Genomic DNA, 21,210 nt, shown 5'->3' on the forward strand with positions numbered 1-21,210 from the left:
GGTTTAGGTTTAAATTCTAGCCTTATGGGTTCTACCAGTGGCGTAGCCAGAATTGATTTTTTGGGTGGGCACAAGGTTAACATGGGTGGGCTGTAGGCATGCAGGTCTACTAGTTGTTTTTTTACTGATAAATAATGCCAAATTATGCAGCATAGCATTCACATCTACGCCTAAGTATGAGGTTTACTTAATGATACAAACATAATTCACGGTGATTTGTGGTACTTTAGCCTTCTTATTATTACGATTTTATACACGGCTCCTACCTGTCCATAAATTTTGAGAGAGCGGTTGTGTTGCTTATATTTAAATTGCTAACATCTCAAAATACAGATATATATTTTTACCTTTGTTGTCTGATCTTTGTATTTTTCTAATCAGTTGGTCCTGGTCTCTTTTTCCCATTTTTTCCCTTATAGCTCATTTCCTAATTCCTTTTCAGTGTCTTTCTTCTATTACTGTCTTCTTCCCTTCCACACACACACATACACGCTTTCTCTCACAGACTCCCTCTCACACACTCAAGCTGTCACTCTCACTTGCTCTCCCCCCCCCCCCCCCCAAGCTCACATTCTCTGCAGACACACATACAAGTTCTCACTTTCTCACCCCTCCCCAGGCTTATATTCTTATGCACACATAGATGCACATCCAGGCACCCATTCTCACCCACACACATAAACCCAGACTCCCATTCTCACCCACAAACCCATGCTCCCAGTCTCACCCACACATATTCAAGCTCCCATTCTCATCCATACATATACACATTTAAGGTCCTATTCTCACCCACACATACACACATTCAAGCACCCATTCTTATCCACATATTCAAGCTTCCATTCTCACCCACCCACACAAACCCAGGCTCTCATTCTCACCCATATACACACATTCAAGCTCCCATTCTCACCCACCCACAAACCCAGGCTCCCATTCTCAACCACACATACACACATTCGAGCTCCCATTCACCCACATATTCAAGCTTCCATTCTCACCCACATACACACCCAGGCTCCAGTTTTCACCCACACACACTCCCATTCTCATCCACACATACACATTCAAGCACGTGCACAGCTTCCGCTTTCTCCCCCAGAGCAGGAAGATCAGCTGCCTCTCCTGCTGCCACCAGCCTCCTGCTATCTTCGGGCGTCGGGCCGTACTGCCCGCCGAACTTCCTGTCGGGGGGGGGCGGAAGCGCAGCGCACAACGTCCGCTTCCTCCCTCCCCCCCCCCCCAAGCAGGAAGATCAGCGGGCCATACGGCCCGACGCCCGAAGATAGCAGGAGGCTGGTGGCAGCAGGAGAGGCAGCTGATCTTCCTGCTTTGGGGGAGAAAGCGGAAGCTGTGCGCGGCGCTTCCGCTCCCCCACCCCCAAACAGGAAGTTCGGCGGGCCGTTTGGCCCGAAGATAGCAGGAGGCCGGTGGCAGCAGGAGAGGCAGCTGATCTTCCTGCACTGGGGGGAGGAAGCGGAAGCTGTGCACGGCGCTTCCACTCCCCCCCCCCCCCCCCGAACAGGAAGACCGGTTGGCCATACGGCCGCAGCAGCGCTTCCCCATGTGTGCTGTGATGGCGCGCGATGTGTGGGTTCTCTTGTTCGCTGTAGTTCCGGCGCCAGTTGGGTGGGCCTGGGTCTAAGTTGGGTGGGCACCTGCCCACCCAGGCCCACCCGTGGCTACGCCACTGGGTTCTACAATGGACATCTCCAGTAAAAGGAATTACATTTTTCTGCCAACATGATGCTATGAGGATCATAGAGTTGCTTTCCTGTAATAGGTGTTCTCCAAAGACAGCAGGATGTTGTCCTCACACATGGGTGACATCATTAGATGGAATCCGGCACAAAAAAAGTGTCAAATTTTCTAGAAACTTTGTCAGTCACTGAGCATGCCCAGCATGTTGCTAGCCACACGTGGTCCCTCTTCAGTCTTATAACAGAGTTTGCGAAAAATAAAATAAAGCAGAAGAAACCCAACTCCATGGGGTGGCGGGCTGGTTTTGTGAGGACTAACATCCTGCTGTCCCTGGAGAACACCTGTTACAGGATGGTAAGTCCTCACACATCGGTGATTATGTAGATACAGGCTGCTCCCAACATGTGCAGCACAGAACAAATGCTAACATGCACAACAACTAGATATGCTAGAACTAGAGGAGCAAGCCTGCATCCAAGGAAAGGGCCCAAGGTAGGAAGAGTTGCATAGCTGAAAAAGATTTTGGAGGATTGACAGACCAAAATGATTGTCATGTCGGCCATCTTTATCCAAACAATAATGAGAGGCAAATGTGTGGAGTGAACTCCAGGTCACTGCCTTCCATATCTCATGAATGGGGACAGCACACAAGTGAGCCACTAAAACAGACATGACCCAACGGAATGAGCCTTGACATGACCTTCAAGTTGCAGTCCCACTTGAGCATAGCAAAAAGTGTCTGCTAGCCAGTGGGAGAAGATCTGCTTAGACGCTGCAACACCCAACCTGTTTTTGTCAAAGGAGACAAAGAGCTGAGTGGAAAGACAGTGAGGCACTGTCCATTCCAGATAAAAGGCCAGAGCCCTTTTACAATCCAGAGTGTGCAGTGCCCATTCACCCCGGTGAGCGTACAGCTTTGGAAAAAAAGGAGGGCAACACAATGGACTGATTGAGATGGAACTCCATGACCACCTTAGGAAGGAACCTCGGGTGCATATGTAAAACCACCTTATAACAAAATTTTGTATAAGGGGGGTACGACACCAGAGCCTGCAGCTCACTGACTCTGCACGCTGAAGAAACCGCTACCAAGAAGATGACCTTCCAGAATAGGTACTTCAGATTTGAAGACCACAAGGGCTCAAAAGGAGCCTTCATTAGCTGGGACAGGACCACACTGAGGTCCCAGGAGACCGCTGGGGCCCAAGCAGGAGGCTTCAGCTGCAGCAAACCTCGCATGAAGTGCCCCATGAGTGGATGGGTGGAAATGAAAGCACCTTCTGACCCCTGATGGCATGCTCCGATGGCACAAAGGTGAACTCTAACCGAAGTGATCTGCAGACCAGAATCGGAGAGGTGCAATAGGTAATCCAAAAGCTGCAATGGGGAACAAGAAAAGGGATCCAGACCGCGCCCAGCACACCACATCGAAAATCTCTTCTACTTGAGATTGTAAGACTTCCTCATGGAGGGTTTCCTGGACTCCAAGTGGACTCGAGACACTCCTTCCAAAAGGCCTAGAGCCTGTATGGTCATCAGGTCAACATCCAAGCCATGAGAGACAGAGCTTGCAGAGATCAGGTCCGGATCCATCCCTAACCAGATCGGAGGGCACAAGGCTAGCTCCCATAGAAGCGGGAACCAGATCTGGCAAGGCCAAAAGGGTATGACCAGGATCATGGTGCCTCGGTCCTGTTGGAGCTTTTGGAGTGTTTGAGATCAGAGGAAGGGGAGGATAAGTGTATAGCAGACCGGTGCCCCAGTGAAGTGAAAAGGTGTCCGACACCGATCCCCTGCTTGCCCTTCCCAGTGAGCAGAATCAAACCACTTTCCTGTTTTTTGGGGAAGCAAACAGATCCACTGGGGTCCCTCACAAGCAAAAGAGGCGATTCGCTACCTCTTGATTCAGGGACCACTCATGGGGTCCGCCAGGACATTGTCCGTCCCAGGGAGAAACACAGCTCGAAGGTATAAGCTGTTCAAGGGCCCATGACCAGATCAGGACTGCTTCCTGACAAAGGGTGTACGACCGGTTCCTCCCTGTTTGTTAAGATACCACATCGCCACCTGATTGTTGGTCTGAACTAGGACCACCTTGTTGGACAGATAGTCTCTGAATACCCTCAGGGCATAACAGATCGCCTGTAACTCCAGGAAATTTATCTGGGACTGCTTCTCCTGCAAGGACCAAATACCCTGAGTGTGCAGGTCTGCAACATGGGCTCCCCAACCCGTGTGAGACGCATCTGTGATGAGGACAATCTGAGGCTGCGGGCCCCAGAACAGCATCCTTGCTCTAGATTGGACAGGGTTTCCCACATCACGAGGGATTGTGGGAAGGGAGTGGTGATCAGGACTCGTGCCCGAAGATCCTGGGTGGCTTGACACCATTGGGCCCTACACATGTGAATCCGAGCAAACAGGGTAAACATGTACAGTCACAGCCATATGCCCCAGAAGTCGTACAAACTGGAGTGCCGAGACATGAGAGCAACTGGAGACAACCCAAGCCAGGGCGGCAAGAGTCTCTGCTCTGTCTTGAGGCAGAAAGGCTTTCTTCAGAACGGTGTCCAGCCTGGCCCCGGATAAAGTCCAGATGCAGCGATGGCTGGAGAAGGTATTTTGGATAGTTGATCAGAAATTCCAGATTCTCTAGGATGCGAATGGTGATCTGTAGGGAACGCAGCGCCCCCTGCCTGGAGTCGCTCTTGATAAGCCAATCGTTGAGATAGCAAATGTTGCTTACCTGATGTAACAGGTGTTCTCACAGGACAGCAGGATGTTAGTCCTCACAAATGGGTGACATCGAGGATGGAGCCCACCACGGAAACTTCTGTCAAGTTTAAACAGAACTTTGACTGGCCCCCTACTGGGCATGCCCAGCAAGGCACTGACCCTGCAGCCAGCAGGGGTCTCCCTTCAGTCTGATTTTCAAAGCTACAGGCAGTGCCTAAAAAAGTAAAAAGTAAAACGAACCCAACACCGCGGGGTGGCGGGCGGGTTTCGTGAGGACTAACATCCTGCTGTCCTGTGAGAACACCTGTTACATCAGGTAAGCAACATTTGCTTTCTCACAGGACAAGCAGGATGGTTGTCCTCACAAATGGGTGAGTACCGAGCTGAGGATGTCCTGACGTGCACCAAATGCACCCAACGGCGTGCAACAGGCACAACAACTGGGGTGGAATTTGGGAAAGGGCATCCGCACCCTACCGGGCAGGTGGAAGGGTGTTGGTACATCATGTTGGAAAAAGGTTACGCAAGACAGATTGGCCGAAGATGGAGTCCTGTCTTCCAGCTTTGTCCAAACAATAGTGGGCTGCAAAGGTATGGAGAGAACTCCAGGTTGCAGCTTTACAGATGTCAGGAAGCGGCACCGATCGAAGGTGTGCCACCGAAGTCGCCATGGCCCTCACAGAGTGTGCTTTCACACGGTCTTGAAAAGGAATGCCAGCTTGCTGATAGCAAAAAGAAATGCAGTCCGCCAACCAGGAGGAAAGAGCCTGCTTACCCACAGGATGTCCTAACTTGTTAGGATGGAAAGAGACAAATAATTGAGTGCTCTTCCTGTGAGCAACTGTACGGTCTAGATAAAAAGCTAGAGCTCGTTTGCAGTCTAGGGTATGCAGAGTCTGTTCCCCGGAGTTGGAGTGGGGCCTGGGAAAAAAGATAGGTAGTATGATGGATTGATTAATATGAAACTCAGAAACTACCTTAGGTAAAAATTTAGGGTGAGTGCGGAGCACCGCCCGGTCCTGCAGGAGCTTAGTGTAAGGCGGATAGGTAACTAGGGCCTGCAATTCACTAACCCTGCGAGCTGAAGTGATAGCCAAAAGGAATAACACTTTCCATGTGAGATACTTTAATTCACAGGAGTGCAGAGGTTCGAAAGGAGGTTTCATTAGACGACCAAGAACCAGGTTAAGGTCCCAAGATGGGGCCGGAGGACGTAAGGGTGGCTTCAGATGGAGCAAGCCTTTAAGAAAACGTGTTACCAGGGGTTGTACTGAAATAGGGACACCCTGTACACCTTTATGGAAGGCGGCTACCGCACTGACATGCATCCTAATGGAAGAGGTCTTTAGACCGGATTCTGATAGGTGCCATAAATAGTCCAAGAACTTAGAGATTGGACAGGAAAGGGGATCAAGGACTGAGAAGTGCACCATGATGTGTACCTTTTCCATTTATATGAATAGGATCTTCTGGTAGAGGGCTTTCGTGAAGCTATCAGGACACGAGAACCGAATCCGAAAGGTTAAAAGGCTGAAGGACTAACCTTTCAACATCCATGCCGTCAGGGACAAGGCTTGGAGGTTGGGATGGAGGAGGCATCCGTCGTTTTGAGTGAGCAGATGCGGATCCGTTCCCAGAGGGATGTGCCTGCGGATGGAGAGATCCTGGAGTATGGGAAACCACACTTGGCGTGGCCAGTGGGGTGCTATCAGGATCATGGTTCCTCCGTCCTGGCGTAGCTTCACGAGAGTCCTTGACAGAAGAGGAAGTGGAGGGAATGCATAAAGCAGACCTGTCGTCCACTTGAGGGAGAAGGCATCCCTCGGCTGAAAGTGTTGGCTCTGAATGAGAGAGCAGTAATCGTCCACTTTGTGGTTCTGAGGGGACGCAAAGAGGTCTATGCGGGGAAAACCCCACTTGTGAAACAGAGAGGTCACTACCAGAGGATCGAGTGACCACTCGTGTGGCTTGAAGACACGGCTCAGCTGGTCTGCCAATACATTGTCTACTCCCGGCAGGTAAGTGGCCCTGAGGTACATAGAGTGGGAGAGGGCTTCCGCCCAGATCTGCGCAGCTTCCTGACATAGAAGGAAGGAGCCTGTGCCTCCCTGCTTGTTTATGTACCACATGGCCACTTGGTTGTCCGTCTGGATTAAGATTATCTGATGGAATAGATGATCTTTGAAAGTTCGGAGTGCATAGCGGATTGCGCGAAGTTCCAGGAAATTTATCTGGTGTTCGGCTTCCTCTTTGGACCATAACCCTTGGGTTTGTAATTCGTCCACATGGGCTCCCCAACCGATGTGAGAAGCGTCGGTGGTTAGGATTACTTGCGGATCCGGTGGAAGAAAAGGTAAGCCCTGAAGGAGGTTGACCTGAGTTGTCCACCAGGTTAAGGATAGGCGCAGGGCTTGTGTGACTGTGACTATGGAGGACAGAGGCTGAAAAGCTTGAATCCATTGGTGTCGTAGAGTCCATTGTGTTACTCTCATGGCTAGTCGGGTCATGGGAGTGACTTGAACCGAGGATGCCATGTGTCCTAGGAGAATGAGGAACTGGCGAGCCGTGGCAGTGTTTTGAGACTGGAGCTGGCGAGCCAGGGATATTAGGGTGTGGACCCTCTGAAGAGGAAGGTAAGCCTTTGCCTGCAAGGTGTCCAAGTCTGCTCCAATGAAGGATAAGGTTTGAGACGGGACTAAGCAAGATTTCTCGTAATTGACAAGAAACCCTAAGGAAAGGAGTGTTTGAATTGTCAATTTTAGGGAGGATTGAGCTATGTGTTGGGAGGAGGCCCTGATTAGCCAATCGTCCAGATAGGGGTAGACGTGGACACCTTCCTTCCTTAGGAATGCTGCTACCACTACGAGACATTTGGTAAAGACTCGTGGGGCAGAAGCCAGACCGAAAGGTAGGACACGGTATTGATAATGGTTGTGGCCTACAAGAAACCGCAGATATTTGCGATGGGATTGTGTGATCGCAATGTGGGTATAAGCGTCCTTGAGGTCGAGAGAGCACAGCCAATCCCCCTTTTGCAACAGAGGGAGCAAGGCGCCCAGGGTTACCATCTTGAACTTTTCTTTTTGCAGATACTTGTTGAGGGCCCGAAGGTCCAGAATTGGACGTAGCCCCCCTGATTTCTTTGGTATTAGGAAGTATCTGGAATAGAATCCTTTCCCTTGTTGACAAGGAGGGACGGGTTCTATAGCATTTGATTGTAGAAGAAGGGATACTTCTTGATGTAATTGAGTGAAATGGCTGGTTAGACTCCATGCCTGAAGGGGCGGGGAGTCTGGCGGAAGTGTTATGAAATTGAGGTGGTAACCCTGTGCGGTAATTGCTAGCACCCACTGATCTGAGGTGATCTGTTTCCAACGGTGTAAGAAGTGGAACAGTCGACCCCTCACAGGGATGTGTGGAAGAGGGAGATGGCATGTGCTCAATACAGGGAAGTCAAAGGCCCGCCGTAGGTCCAGGAGGTGGGGCTACAGTAGGTCTTTGCTTTCTCGGCTGACGAGGCTGAGGCCTGTTAGAGGACCGTGCAGGACGAGCCCTAGTTGACGGAGGGTAGTAGCGACGTGGTCGAAAGAACGACTTCTTAGAGTCCTTCTTTTGCGGTTGCTTGGAGGTCACCTCAGGTGGGACAGATGAGAGTTGTTTCAACGTCTCATGGTGGTCTTTTAACTCCGCCACAATCTGTTGAATTTGCTCTCCAAACAAATTGTCGCCTAAGCAGGGCAAATCAGCAAGACGATCTTGGACTTCTGGGCGAAGGTTGGATGACTTTAACCAAGCCCAACGTCTGGCTGAGATGGCTGTGGCTGAAACCTTCGTGGAAGCATCGAATATGTCATAGGCAGTCCTAATCTCGTGCTTCCCTGCCTCAAATCCCTTGTGAAGAAGGGCTTGAAGCTGTGGTTGGTATTGGTCCGGCAACGTGTCAGCATAGTCTTGCATCTGCTTAAAGATGGCTCTGTTGTATTGAGTCATGTAAAGTTGATATGAAGCTATGCGTGAAATCAACATAGCTCCATGATACACTTTCCGTCCTACACTATCCAGGAACTTGTTGTCCCTGGTAGGTGGGGTAGAAGAGTGCGGCTTAAGACGCTTGGCCTTCTTCTGCGCGGACTCAACCACAACAGAGCGATGATCCAGTTGAGGTTTTTGGAAACCTGGTGCTGACTGGACAAGGTATGTGGAGTCAGCTTTCTTGTTAACTGGTGACACCGATGAAGGAGATTCCCAGTTTTTCTTGAGCAGATCCAAAAACACCTGGTGTATAGGGATGGAAGCGATGATTTTTGGAGCATCCAGAAATTGAAGTAGTTCCATCATCTGGTGTCTGTCATCAGCTTCAGATTGTAGTTGAAAAGGTACAACTTCTGACATCTCTTTCACAAAATTAATGAAAGATAGATCCTCAGGAGGAGATCTTTTCTACTCTCTGTAGGAGATGGTGGCGAAGGCAGATCTGTGTCAGAAGAGGTATCATCATCATCACCCCAGGTATCGTAGGGATCATGTGTGGCTTGTAGCCCTGATGGACCTGGCTGAGGCTCTGAAGGCATCGATGGAAACCGAGGTGGAATCGGTGCGTAGGTGGAACCAGAAATGGCATCGATGGCTTCGGTGCTGCCGATGGAATCTGTGCCTGGCGCGGAATCGATGGAGCCGAAGGATAAATCGGTGGAGATATACCAGAAGGTACCGATGGAACTACCCCGGAAGGGGAAATTCGAAACGGTGTTTCTCCTGCCGATGAGAAACCAGTCGGAGACGGTGGTGTTGTCGATGGCACTGGAATCACCGATGGAAGGGCCGTCATGAGTGCCTCCATGCGGCTCAGTAGCGGTGCTAGCGCTTGTATCAACGGCTCGGTGGTCGGTTCCCTCCTCGGTGGCGAAGCCGGTGCCGGCGTCGGTGCCGGGGGCGGCACTGGAACCGGTGCCAGAGACGGTGCCGATGGAGGTTGTAATTTCTTCATCGCTTTCTCGATGGCCTCCTGGACCAGCCGGTCCAGTTCTGCCCGGAGACCAGGGGTAACCATACCCGGCTCGACGGGAGAGGGAGGCTGAGGCAGGGCCGGAGGGACCACCGTAACCGGTGGGATCACGGCCCCCACACCCCGAGAGGGTGAGGGTTTCCTCGATGCCGGCGAACGAGACGTGGAGGGCGTCCGGTCTGTTCGCGGCTTCTTTGTCGGTGGCTCGGCTTGAGCAGAGGTCGATGGCTGTGGATCCTCGACAGGCCGAGATTTATGCCGTCGATGGCGGTGCTTTTCTTTCCGATCCCCTCGCCCATCCGGGGAAGGGACGGGAGTCGACGGCCGAGAAGCGATCGATGGCGGACGGTCACCGGAGGGTTGACGATGATGGTACAACTTCGACGGTGCCGGTTCCGATGACGTCGATGCTATCGATGGCGTTGGGGTTGGTGCATGGAAGAGGAGCCCCATCTTCTCCATCCTGGCTTTGCGACCCTTGGGTGTCATTAAGGCACATTTGGTGCAAGTCAGGACATCATGCCCACTACCCAAACACATTACACAAACCCTGTGGGGGTCTGTGATGGACATAGTCCGGGTACAATCCGGACAACGACGGAACCCCGTTGCCATGGCTGGAAGCCAAAATTTAGGCTGGGGATCGGTAAGTGCCCACAGGCCTCGAGGGCCAAAATCGACGGCAGTCGATGGAAGAAGGCAAAAAACTTACCGGGTTCCGTAAGATGACTAAAAAATTTGTCGAAGGGAGACCCCTGAGGGGCAAATTTTCTTAGGAAATTAATTTCCAAATTCCTGTCAGGAACGTGGTTAGAGAGCTCCTTTCACTGCGTGGCAACTGCTGCGCGGAAAAAAGAAGACTGAAGGGAGACCCCTGCTGGCTGCAGGGTCAGTGCCTTGCTGGGCATGCCCAGTAGGGGCCAGTCAAAGTTCTGTTTAAACTTTGACAGAAGTTTTCCGTGGTGGGCTCCATCCTCGATGTCACCCATTTGTGAGGACAACCATCCTGCTTGTCCTGTGAGAAAAGGGAAGACATGAACCCCTCGCCTCTGAAGATAGGTCCCCATTACCACCAGGCATTTGGTGAAGACCTGGGGGTGCTGACACTAGGCCGAAGGGCAATACACGGCATTGGTAGTGGTCCTCTTCCACCAGGAATTGTAGGTATCTCCGATCTGCTGGAGAAATGGGGATATGGGTGTATGCGTCTGAGATCGAGGGAGCAGAGTCATTCCCCAGCCCTGAGGAGGGGAGTCAAAACACCCAACAAGACCATTTTGAACTTTTCTCCGACAAGAAACTGGTTCAAGGCCCTCAAATCCAGAATGGGGTTAAGGCCACCAGTTTTCTTGGGAATCGGGAAATACCTGGATTAGAACCTGTTGGCCTGGTGGGACTGGTTCGACCGCTTGAGACATTAAGAGGGCGGAGAGCTCTAATCGTAGCATCTGTTGGTCCTCTATGTTTCTCCACCAGGGACATGGAGGAGAACGGGGGGGAGTTAGTTGGAAATACAATTTGTATCCCTGTCTTACGATGGACAGGACCCAGTGGTCTGGGGTGCCTGCCATCCATTGATCTGCAAACAATTGCAGGCGGTACCCCATTGGGGGGGGGGGAGCCTTCTGGGGCAGGGTTAACTGGCTCAAACTCCCTGGCCTCCAGTCAAAATCCCACGATGGGGTGGGAGTCGGTCAAGGTGTACAAGGCTGACGTGCCCTCGGTCACGCCAGGACCCGTTGAGATCTCGATCTAGAGGCCGATGGGTAGTACTTCCAAAGACGATAAAAAGGGCTGCCTGGGAGGCTTTTTACTAGAAAGCTGAAAGTGCTGGTTCACAACTATTGAAGGGTTTCATAACAGTCCTTCAATTGGGCAACTACCTCTGATTTTGTCCCCGAAAAGGTTCTCGCCCATACAGGGCGAGTCTGCCAGACGGTCCTGGACCTCAGGGTGCAAGTCGGAGGCGTGTAGCCAAGCCATATGGCAAGCCCCAATGGCTGTGGCAGCAACCCTCATAGCTGTCTCGAACATGTCGTATGCAGAACGGACCTCGTGTTTAATCAAAGTCCAGGCCTTGCTGGACTATTTTCTGGAAGTCCTCCTGGAATTGCAGCGGGAAGCATTCTCCCATCCCCTGTGCTTGTATCCAGAGGTCCCTGGAGTATTGCCCCCTATAGAGCTAATAAGCAATCCTGACTGTTAACATCAAGCCCTGGAACACTCGGCGATCAAGAGCATCCAGAGCCCTGTGATCCTAGCTCGGAGGTGCCAAGGCATGAGTCCTAAGCCTCTTTGCCTTCTCAAGGGCCGATTCTACCACCACCAAGTGATGAGAGAGCTGACAGCACTCAAACCCCTTGGTGGGTTGGACCAGATAGACTGCATCCGTCTTCCGGTTCACGGGAGGAACAGAGATGGGGTTTTCCCACAGTCAAGTGACCAGTTCCTTAAAGATGTCATGTACTGAAAAACAGCCACCACCTCCTCCTTAGAAGCATCCAGAAACTACAGGATTTCCAGCATCTTGTGGCAAGAATCCTGTTCTGTCAAGAACTGGAATGGCACTGACTCCGCCATGGCTTAACAAAACCAGTGAAAGAAAGATCCTCTGGAGATTTTTGCCTCTCTTCCGGTGAAGAGGGTTCAGACAGCAAGTCCTCTGATTCCTCGATGGAGAAAAAGGACGCCTCACTCTCCCAGGGATCATAGGGGGTTTCTGCTTTGCTGTGAACGCCTGGAGACGCAGGGCATGGAACACCCACCTGGGCCTTAAGCCTTGAGCCAACGGGCCACGAAGGCATCGGAAGAACAGAAGGCATCAGATGGATCCTGGCTCGTGAGGGCGCCGGCAGATCCCTAAGCTTCAAGAGCTCCGATGGCATTGATGGCACAGAGAACGTTGATCTTGAGGGCTCCGGAAGAGCCAGAGGTTGTCAGGGCATCATGAGCAATGGAGGGCCATCGACCCTGAAGGACCATCCTCGTCTGAGGAGTTGCTCACCGGAATGGGAACCAGTGGTGGCAGCAGTGATGCTCCCCCTTGGCCATGAAGGGGCTTGGGGCATCGGAGCTGGCTGCATTGGTAAGACACTGAGCAGTAGGTCCAGCCACTCCAGCAGAGGCGCAAGCATCAATGGAGTCTGCTCTGGCGGTAGTCCCCAGCAGAACCAGAGGCTCGATGCCCTGCAAAGCCCGGCCAACCGCACACGCTTCTCTTATTCCTCCTCAAAAGCTGCCAAGGATAGAACAGCAGGAGGCAGAAGCAGCAATGGAATCAGATCGACCTTGGTGGCAGGAGTAGGAACCAAACCTTCCACAGACATCAGTGGGGACAGTCGACCATCCTCTGAAGGATCAGAGGGAACCCCCTCCTCCGGACAAGATCACTTAGGAGGAGGCACAGATGCATTCCATGCCTTTCAATGGTCTGACTTCAATGAGGACAAGCGGTGTCTGTGTTTCCATCAATGCTCACCTTGGTCCTTACTTGGGACTGCCAGTAATGTCAAGGAACCCGACCGAGAGGACGTGGCTCTCGATCAGTCTCCCTCTCCCACCTCGGGATCGAGGAGCAGTTAACGGAGTGGAGACCGAGGGGGGGTCAATGTCAAGACTCCTTTCCCTTGCAGGGTAGAACAGATCCAATTTTATTTTATTTTTTAGTGCTGCCTAGCTTTTCCATTTTGTCTAGTCGTGCCCGACTGCCCTAAAGTGTCATCTGGGACATCGTATGATGTTCTCAGGCAAAGGACACAGACCTCGTGGGGGTCCGTGATGGCACTGGCGAAAGCTGGACGATGCCATCTCGAAAAGCACGCAGCATGCAGTTGATGGCCAGCAGCCACCGGGGGATGACAAATCCGGAATCAACCACGAATTTGAGAGAAAAACTTACTGAAAATGAAGAAAAAAAAATGTGAAATGCAGAGGGACCCTATGCCTTGCTGGAAGCGAATTATACTGAAAAAACATGTGAGCTCCACAGCAACAAGAGCTTCAGCTTCGTGGAAAAAGAGAAACTGAGGCGGGGCAATGCAAGGATGTATGCTCAGTGTGTCTGTCAAAGTTTCAAGAAACTTTGACAAAAGTTTTCCGTGCCGTGCTCCATCTGATGATGTCACCCATGTGTGAGGGGTACCATCCTAACTTGTCCTTGGAGAATCTCTTTGCCTTCTGAGTTTTGCCACAATTTTGGCTACCAGATGCATGGGAAGATACACATATAGAAGAGCTGCTCTCGACCCCCAAGTCAAAGCAGAAAGTATCTTTTGCTATAATGCTTCTTCTGTTCACCTCTTGAAACAGAAGACTGGTGCTTTTCTATTCAAAATTGTCATTAAAAAAATCTACCTTGAGCAGTACACCTTACTTGAGCAAGAACTCATCTGAGAAAGGATCATTTGTGGGAGACCAGCCAATGACAATTTTTCCAGAACATTTTCCTATCATTTATTTATTTATTTATTAAGGCTTTTATATACCGACTTTCTTGATACAAATCAAATCAATTCGGTTTACAATGAACTAAGCAGAAAATACAATTAACCAATCGACAAGAGATACGGAGCATACAGTTACATTATAACAAGGACGCCTTAACTTGGAGTAGGAAAATAAAGAAGGGGTGAACGGAGCAATAAATATATAAATAAAATGAAATAAAATAGAATAAATACTATATACAGAAGAGGGGGCAAGGGGCCAACCTCTCTTTAATGGATATTATGTATGAAAAATTTGGAGAGTTTTGTTTCCAGAGATGTGTGGTGTACAGTTCTAGATCAGGCAATGGAGAAGGGGCCCATCATTACACCATGGGAGTTAAACCAGTTACACATGCTGACTGCTTCCTAACACAGATAATGGGATCCCATACATCTGCTTGTTCAGAAAGAACATGACTTTCCTGGTTGGCCACACAATTTCTGAAGACCTTTAGACATTTATACAGTGCTCATCTTGAGCAAGATGTGACATTCTCTTGAAGAGATCCTAGTCCCTTGTGACATACTGCTAGGTGAGCTCCCCAGGTCAGAATGGATGCATCTGCAGTTATTACAATTTAGTGTTGAGGCAACTGAAGTTTACACTCTCTCAAATTGAAATGAGAGCACCACCAAGTTAGGCAGACTGAGCTCCTTCATGATTTTCATGTAGTCCTGAAGTTTGAGTGGCCCAAGACCACTAGGACTACCCTCACGTTGAGACATACCTAGAGGATTCATTTAAACTGTTGGTCCATCTGTGGCTCATTACAGCTGCTTGCCGAATTAAAAAAAAAACAAAACAGTTTCACATGCTGTTTCAAAACACAGATAAGGGGATGATAGTTAGATAGATATCTGTATTGATCTAGATCTCTATATACATCTCTATAGAGCTATATAAATAGCATGGAAGGATACACAGTCAGTCACAAATCCTCAGAGATGCAGGCACAATCACCATTCAAACAAAGCCATAAACTTGCAGTTCCAGTCATATATGCACATCTTCAGCCACATACGTGGTGTGGCATATTGTTCAGTCACAAACACCTGCAACCCTATCATATACTGCTTACAGTTATCCAAACACGAACTCCTGCTGCACTCTGATCAGGGAAGGTCCTAGAGGGGAGTGGGGTCAGTGGCAAATACATCGTAGATGAAAGGGTGAGGGAGCGAGGCATATCAAAGAGCACCAGCAGCAGAGAACAAGCTGCTGCCTAAGGGAGACTGACACATGCATGCAGTGGAGGCACTAGATTTGGTACTCGGAAGGTGCATGTGGACAACATCCTAGGCCCTTAAGTTGTTTTGGTTTTTTTTAAATCATGATGTGGGAAGCACGGGGCCAGGAACAATCACCATACTCGCCACTCCTGCTGCTCATAATTACACATATACTCAACATTAAAAAAATGGCATTCTGGGTCACACCAATGGTCCATCAAGCCAAACATCCTGTCTCTGCAGTGGCCAATCCAGACACATGACAATTTCCAAACCTGTTAACGAATTTGTCCTCCAGAAAACTTGTCCAAATCTTTTTAAACCCAACTATTACTATTAACCTTGACCACTGCCATCGGCAACAAATTCCATGGCTTAATTGTGCACTGTTTGTACATTTTCTTAAATGTGTTTTAAATCTGCTACCAATTAGTTTCAATGGAGAGTACACTAATCCTAGTATTATTTAAAAGGGTAAAAAACCATTTCCTATTAACCTGTTCCACACTGCTCAATTTCATATTCACAAACCTTGTCACAGCTGCATATGCACACTGTCACAATAGCACATCATCGAGTCACAAACTCACCTTGCTGGTTGACTGTACTCCATTCTGTATGGGCACTGGAAACGGAGGGGTAACCAAAGGCAGATGACCAGCAGCGCCAGCTCGCAATGTGACATGTGCACCTGCCACAGGAAGCAGCATCTTTCCTGACACCTGGTTACTGGCTGACAGCAGTCCAGGTGACTGCAGCATATGTCCAGACAGGAGTTGGGTGGAACTGCCCATGGAGGGGCTCTCGACAGGCGATGCTGACTGGGCTGGAGAAGATGCAAGAAATGCCTCAAAGACACTTAAACACCTGTCACACAACTCCCTACACATACCCAGCAAGACCAGAAATAAATTAGAGATGTCAGGGAACAATATAGGGTCAGGCTCCAATGTCAGACCCGTCAAGCCTATTATACACCTTCCCCCTCAGCAGAAGAATTTCCTATCCTCTGGTTTTTCCAGGCTCCTTCTAATGACACCCCCCCCCCCCCCCCAAATGACAGGCCCCTCCTGCAACCAGCTCCTCTCAGTATACAAGCACCTCCTGGCCCACTGCTCTTCACAATCCCCATTACCTATCAGCTTGCTGCTCCTGGTCCTCCCAGCACTCATTTGCCTTCTATCACTCTATTTTCCCAATCCCACCTACATCCCCAGCATACAGGCCCCTCAGCACTTCTTGATCTCCAATCCCCTAGAACAAAAGATACCCCCTATCCTTCAGCCACCTAGCCCTTCAGGACCCCCATCCCCAGCCCATAGGTATAAAGGCACCTTTTTCCCATTCACCCAGATACAGTTCAACCATGGTAATAGTACAGAGATTCTCTGTAAACCACTTACATACCTTTAGTGACACTTGAGACAACAGCAAGGCTGGGACTACCGGCAGGAGACGGCTGTATAATAGGGATGGCCTGAGGCGTTGCTGTGGCGATGACCTTCCCATTGGCAGGAGGAAGTGTGAACTGGATGCTGGCAGTGGCTGAGGCTCCAGGCACCTTGCTCCCAGCTACTTGCAGGTTCTGAGGAAGGGTGGGCAAAATATACTGCACCTGGGTGATGCCACCAGGCTTGGCTGTAGGAGTGGAAATAAGCTGCTGTGGCTGCAGAATGCTGAGGGGCACTGGACCATTTTGGCTTCCTGCTGCATTCTGGGTAATGAACTGTAGAGGGGGCTGCTGTGCAAGGGACCCAGAGGGTAGGACAGTGACAGGGGACTGGATGGTGCCTGGCAAAGTTCCTCCTCCCCCACTAGATGTAGACTGCCCATAACTCGAAGCTCCCACCAGCAGGTTTGTCACCAAACTCCCAGGGGCTGCCTGAGGCTTCAGATGAGGGGAGGCAGCAGCTTGAGATCCCAGGGCCTGCAGGTGCTTCTTGTCTGTCCCTGGAGCATACACCACACCAATTCCCACAGGAGGCAGGGGAGAGCCAGAGATCCGTCCAATTGGTACAGCCCCAGAGGTTCCTGGGCTGCCCGCCATGGGAATGTCTGTTCTGCTGGTCCCACCAGGCATCCTGCCCAGCATTGCAAAGTGCTGCTGCATCTCCAGGGGTCCAAGCAGCCCAGATTCCCCACCACTGCTGGAGCGTGGCAGAGCTGTAGAGGCAGGAAAAGGCTTGCTGGCAATTGGGACAGGTGTGCTGCTGACAGATTTCACCACATTGGTCACCATGGTGGATGCTGTTCTCTGAGCAATCACTTCCCCCAAGGCCCCTGGACTCTGACTAGTAACCAGAACACTTCCTATTGAGGGAGAATGTGTGCAACTAGTGATTCCCAGCGTATTCACAGTGCCATCTATAGTCACCAGCTGGCGGTGAGGAGCGCCACTTAAGGAAGGTGGGTAAGTGCTGCTGCTAGTTCCATGTACACTAGGCAGAACCAGCGCTTGTGGCACACTGGAAGCAATAACAGACTGTCCACTGAAGTTTAATGCAGTGCCTCCACTCCCACTGTCCTCAGGCTTGTGGGGTGCTGCTGGCCTGTGTCCTGGACTCTTCCTCTTGTATGTCATGCTGGGGTCTGCCACGGTGAAGCGCACACTAGAGCTTTTAGGGGTGGGGTTTTGTGGCCGGGCAGGCTGACGGGAGTCACTGGGCTTGAAGCTGCTCGGAGTCAGCTGGAAAGTGCTGCAGGCTCTGCCAGGTGTTTGTGGCTGCTCTGTGCTCTGGATGATGAGGGGACTGCCCTGTGCCATACCCACCTCTGAGGGCCTGCTGCTCTCTGCTCTCAGTGGTTTGTCAGGCATCGCTTCCCCAGCTGTGCGGCAGAGGGAGTAGCTCCCAGAGTGAGATGAGGATCGCAGGGCAGGAGAAAACTGCTTCTGGTTGAGGGTCTGTGCAAGGGAAGAGAAGAACCTATTTATGCTCTTTCCTGCTGCTATAGCAGATCTAATATTGCAGCCAGGGTACTTGCGGATTTCATCTTTAAAGATAGTCTCTCTCCCATATCAATGAAGCTGCACTGGTTACCAATCAAATTTTGGGCTCAATTTAAAGATTTTGGTGATAGTTTCTAAAGCCATGTATGAGTTGGGACCCAAATATCTTGCTGATGGATTATGCACTTAGGTACCAGGCCAATGCTCAAGAACATCATAGGAAGTTTTGCTTCGTATTCCCTCAATGACAGAAGGAACCTACAAGAGCTCTTTTTCTATAAGCATCCCTCATTTGTGAAATAGCCTGCCTAGGGAGCTATGTCTTCAGTCAGAATACCTCATGTTTAGGTGTGATACTACGACACGGTTATTCAAGTTGGCTTTTAACTGCCAGTAGGAGATTTGTATTGTAATTTTACTTAGTATCTGGGAGTGTTATAGACAGTATTCTAATAAATAACAGAGGCTTTTATGGGTTGACTGATGTTCAATTTTAGGATTTTAGTGTTTAGGATTTTACAATATACGACAGATTGGGGGTTATTAGCATTACAGTTTTGAAGCAGGATTTTTTATTCATTATGAGCTCTCAACAGTTTGGTTTTGATTGTTTACTATGTTATGTACTGAAAATGTTAAATTGCGTATTATAAGTAGTTATGCTATGCTTGTGTTTTAATTTTGCATATTTGTACTTGTTTTGTAATTTGGATTGGACACCATTTTGGGTGGCTGAGGAAGCAGTCTAGAAATGTTTTAAATCAACAAGTTGTGAGAGGGATTTTACTTACTACGAGAAGCTGTATTAATGCTACTGTGATAATTGCTTATTGTTATTTATTATGTGGTATACGGTCTATGCTGTACACTTAGAGCTTTTTAGAAAAATGATTTATAAGTGAAAATAAAGCAAAATTGCTTACCTTGTAATAGGTGTTATCCCAGGACAGCAGGATGTAGTCCTCACATTTGGGTGACATCGATAATGGAGCCCTATACGGAAAAACTTCTATCAAAGTTTCTATAAACTTTTGACTGGCACAGTGTGCCCACTGAGCATGCCCAGCATGCTATGATATTCTCTGCCACAGGGGTCTCCCTTCAGTCGTTTTTGTAGCAATCAGCGTTAGCCAAAAATAAAATAAGAAAACATAACTGACCCAACTCCGCGGGGTGGCGGGTGGGTTTCGTGAGGACTACATCCTGCTGTCTTGGGATAACACTTATTACAAGGTAAGCAATTTTGCTTTATCCCAGGACAAGCAGGATGCTAGTCCTCACATATGGGTGATTAGCAAGCTAGAGGCTGAGTCATTTTGTAATGAAGCAACACTGAAGTATTGTTGGTGAAAATGAGGCAGCCGAAAATCACAGCAGGTTGGATGTAGAAGGAGTTGGGATTAAACTGAAAACAAGTTCTTTAAGACAGATTGTCCATAGGCTGAATCTTGTCGTCCTTTGTCCAAACAGTAATGAGCGGCAAAGGTGTGAAGAGAACTCCATGTTGCTGATTTACATATGTCAAGGATTGGCACTGAACGATAGTGTGCTACTGAGGTTGACATTGCTCTACTGAATGTGCCTTTACTCGCCCTTGGAGAGGAAGGCCTGCTTTTTCATAGCAAAACTGTATGCAATCTGCTAGCCAATTGGATAGAGTATGTTTACCCACTGCTTTACCCGGTTTATTCGGGTCATAAGAAGCAAAAAGTTGGTTGGATTTCCTGTGGACTGCAGTGCGGTTTAAGTAAAAAGATAATGCACGTTTACAGTCCAAGGTATGTAAGGCCCGTTCTCCTTGGTGAGAATGAGGCCTTGGAAAGAATGTGGGCAAAACTATGGATTGGTTCAAGTGGAATTCCGTAACTACTTTAGAAAGGAATTTTGGATGTGTACGGAGAACCACTCTGTCATGTAGGAACTTTGTATAAGGTGTGTACGTAACAAGTGCTTGTAATTCACTAACTCTCCTAGTCGAGGTAATGGCTATGAGGAAGATAGTCTTCCATGTGAGAAATTTAAGATCACAGGAATCTATGGGTTCGAAAGGAGAACGCATAAGCCTTGTTAGGACCAGATTCAGGTCCCATTCTGTGACTGGAGGCCGATTTGGTGGCTTAAGTTGAATTAAACCTCTCATAAACATACTGACGAGAGGTTGTGTTGAGATTGGTGCATCTTCCATCTTGTTATGGTAAGCAGAGATTGCACTTAAGTGTACTCGTACAGATGAAGTCTGGAGACCAGATTCTGAAAGATGGTATAAATAGTTTAGAAGAGAAGATGTGGAGCAAGTGAAAGGATCTGTATTCCCGGAGACCAGCTGCTAGGTCCCCTTCCGGGACCGGACCAACAACCGCCCTTGCCGCTGTGAGTGGGAGGAGCCGGGAGCCGTGAGCCACAAAAACGCCGCGGCGGCGTTCAGGAGGAGCCGGAGACCAGCTGCTAGGTCCCCTTCCGGGACCGGACCAACAACCGCCCTTGCCGCTGTGAGTGGGAGGAGCCGGGAGCCGTGAGCCACAAAAACGCCGCGGCGGCGTTCAGGAGGAGCCGGAGACCAGCTGCTAGGTCCCCTTCCGGGACCGGACCAACAACCGCCCTTGCCGCTGTGAGTGGGAGGAGCCGGGAGCCGTGAGCCAGAAAAACGCCGCGGCGGCGTTCAGGAGGAGCCGGAGACCAGCTGCTAGGTCCCCTTCCGGGACCGGACCAACAACCGCCCTTGCCGCTGTGAGTGGGAGGAGCCGGGAGCCGTGAGCCACAAAAACGCCGCGGCGGCGTTCAGGAGGAGCCGGAGACCAGCTGCTAGGTCCCCTTCCGGGACCGGACCAACAACCGCCCTTGCCGCTGTGAGTGGGAGGAGCCGGGAGCCGTGAGCCACAAAAACGCCGCGGCGGCGTTCAGGAGGAGCCGGAGACCAGCTGCTAGGTCCCCTTCCGGGACCGGACCAACAACCGCCCTTGCCGCTGTGAGTGGGAGGAGCCGGGAGCCGTGAGCCACAAAAACGCCGCGGCGGCGTTCAGGAGGAGCCGGAGACCAGCTGCTAGGTCCCCTTCCGGGACCGGACCAACAACCGCCCTTGCCGCTGTGAGTGGGAGGAGCCGGGA

At 50.2% G+C, this 21,210-nt stretch overlaps 1 protein-coding gene across 5 annotated transcripts in view; it reads right to left on the reverse strand.

Annotated features, from left to right (window-relative positions):
- Positions 1–21,210, reverse strand: part of CIC (capicua transcriptional repressor) — a 275,907-nt gene that overhangs the window by 129,141 nt on the left and 125,556 nt on the right. For all 5 annotated transcript variants that reach the window (XM_029576644.1, XM_029576645.1, XM_029576646.1 and 2 more), the window contains exons 11-12: positions 16,567–18,061; positions 15,750–15,985 (exon numbers count right to left, since the gene is read on the reverse strand). In XM_029576644.1, the coding sequence (XP_029432504.1) occupies positions 15,750–15,985; positions 16,567–18,061 (1,731 nt within the window). The remainder of the gene's footprint in view (positions 1–15,749; positions 15,986–16,566; positions 18,062–21,210) is intronic.

Source organism: Rhinatrema bivittatum, chromosome 14, assembly GCF_901001135.1.
Source record: "Rhinatrema bivittatum chromosome 14, aRhiBiv1.1, whole genome shotgun sequence".
Classification (NCBI taxonomy): domain Eukaryota; kingdom Metazoa; phylum Chordata; class Amphibia; order Gymnophiona; family Rhinatrematidae; genus Rhinatrema; species Rhinatrema bivittatum.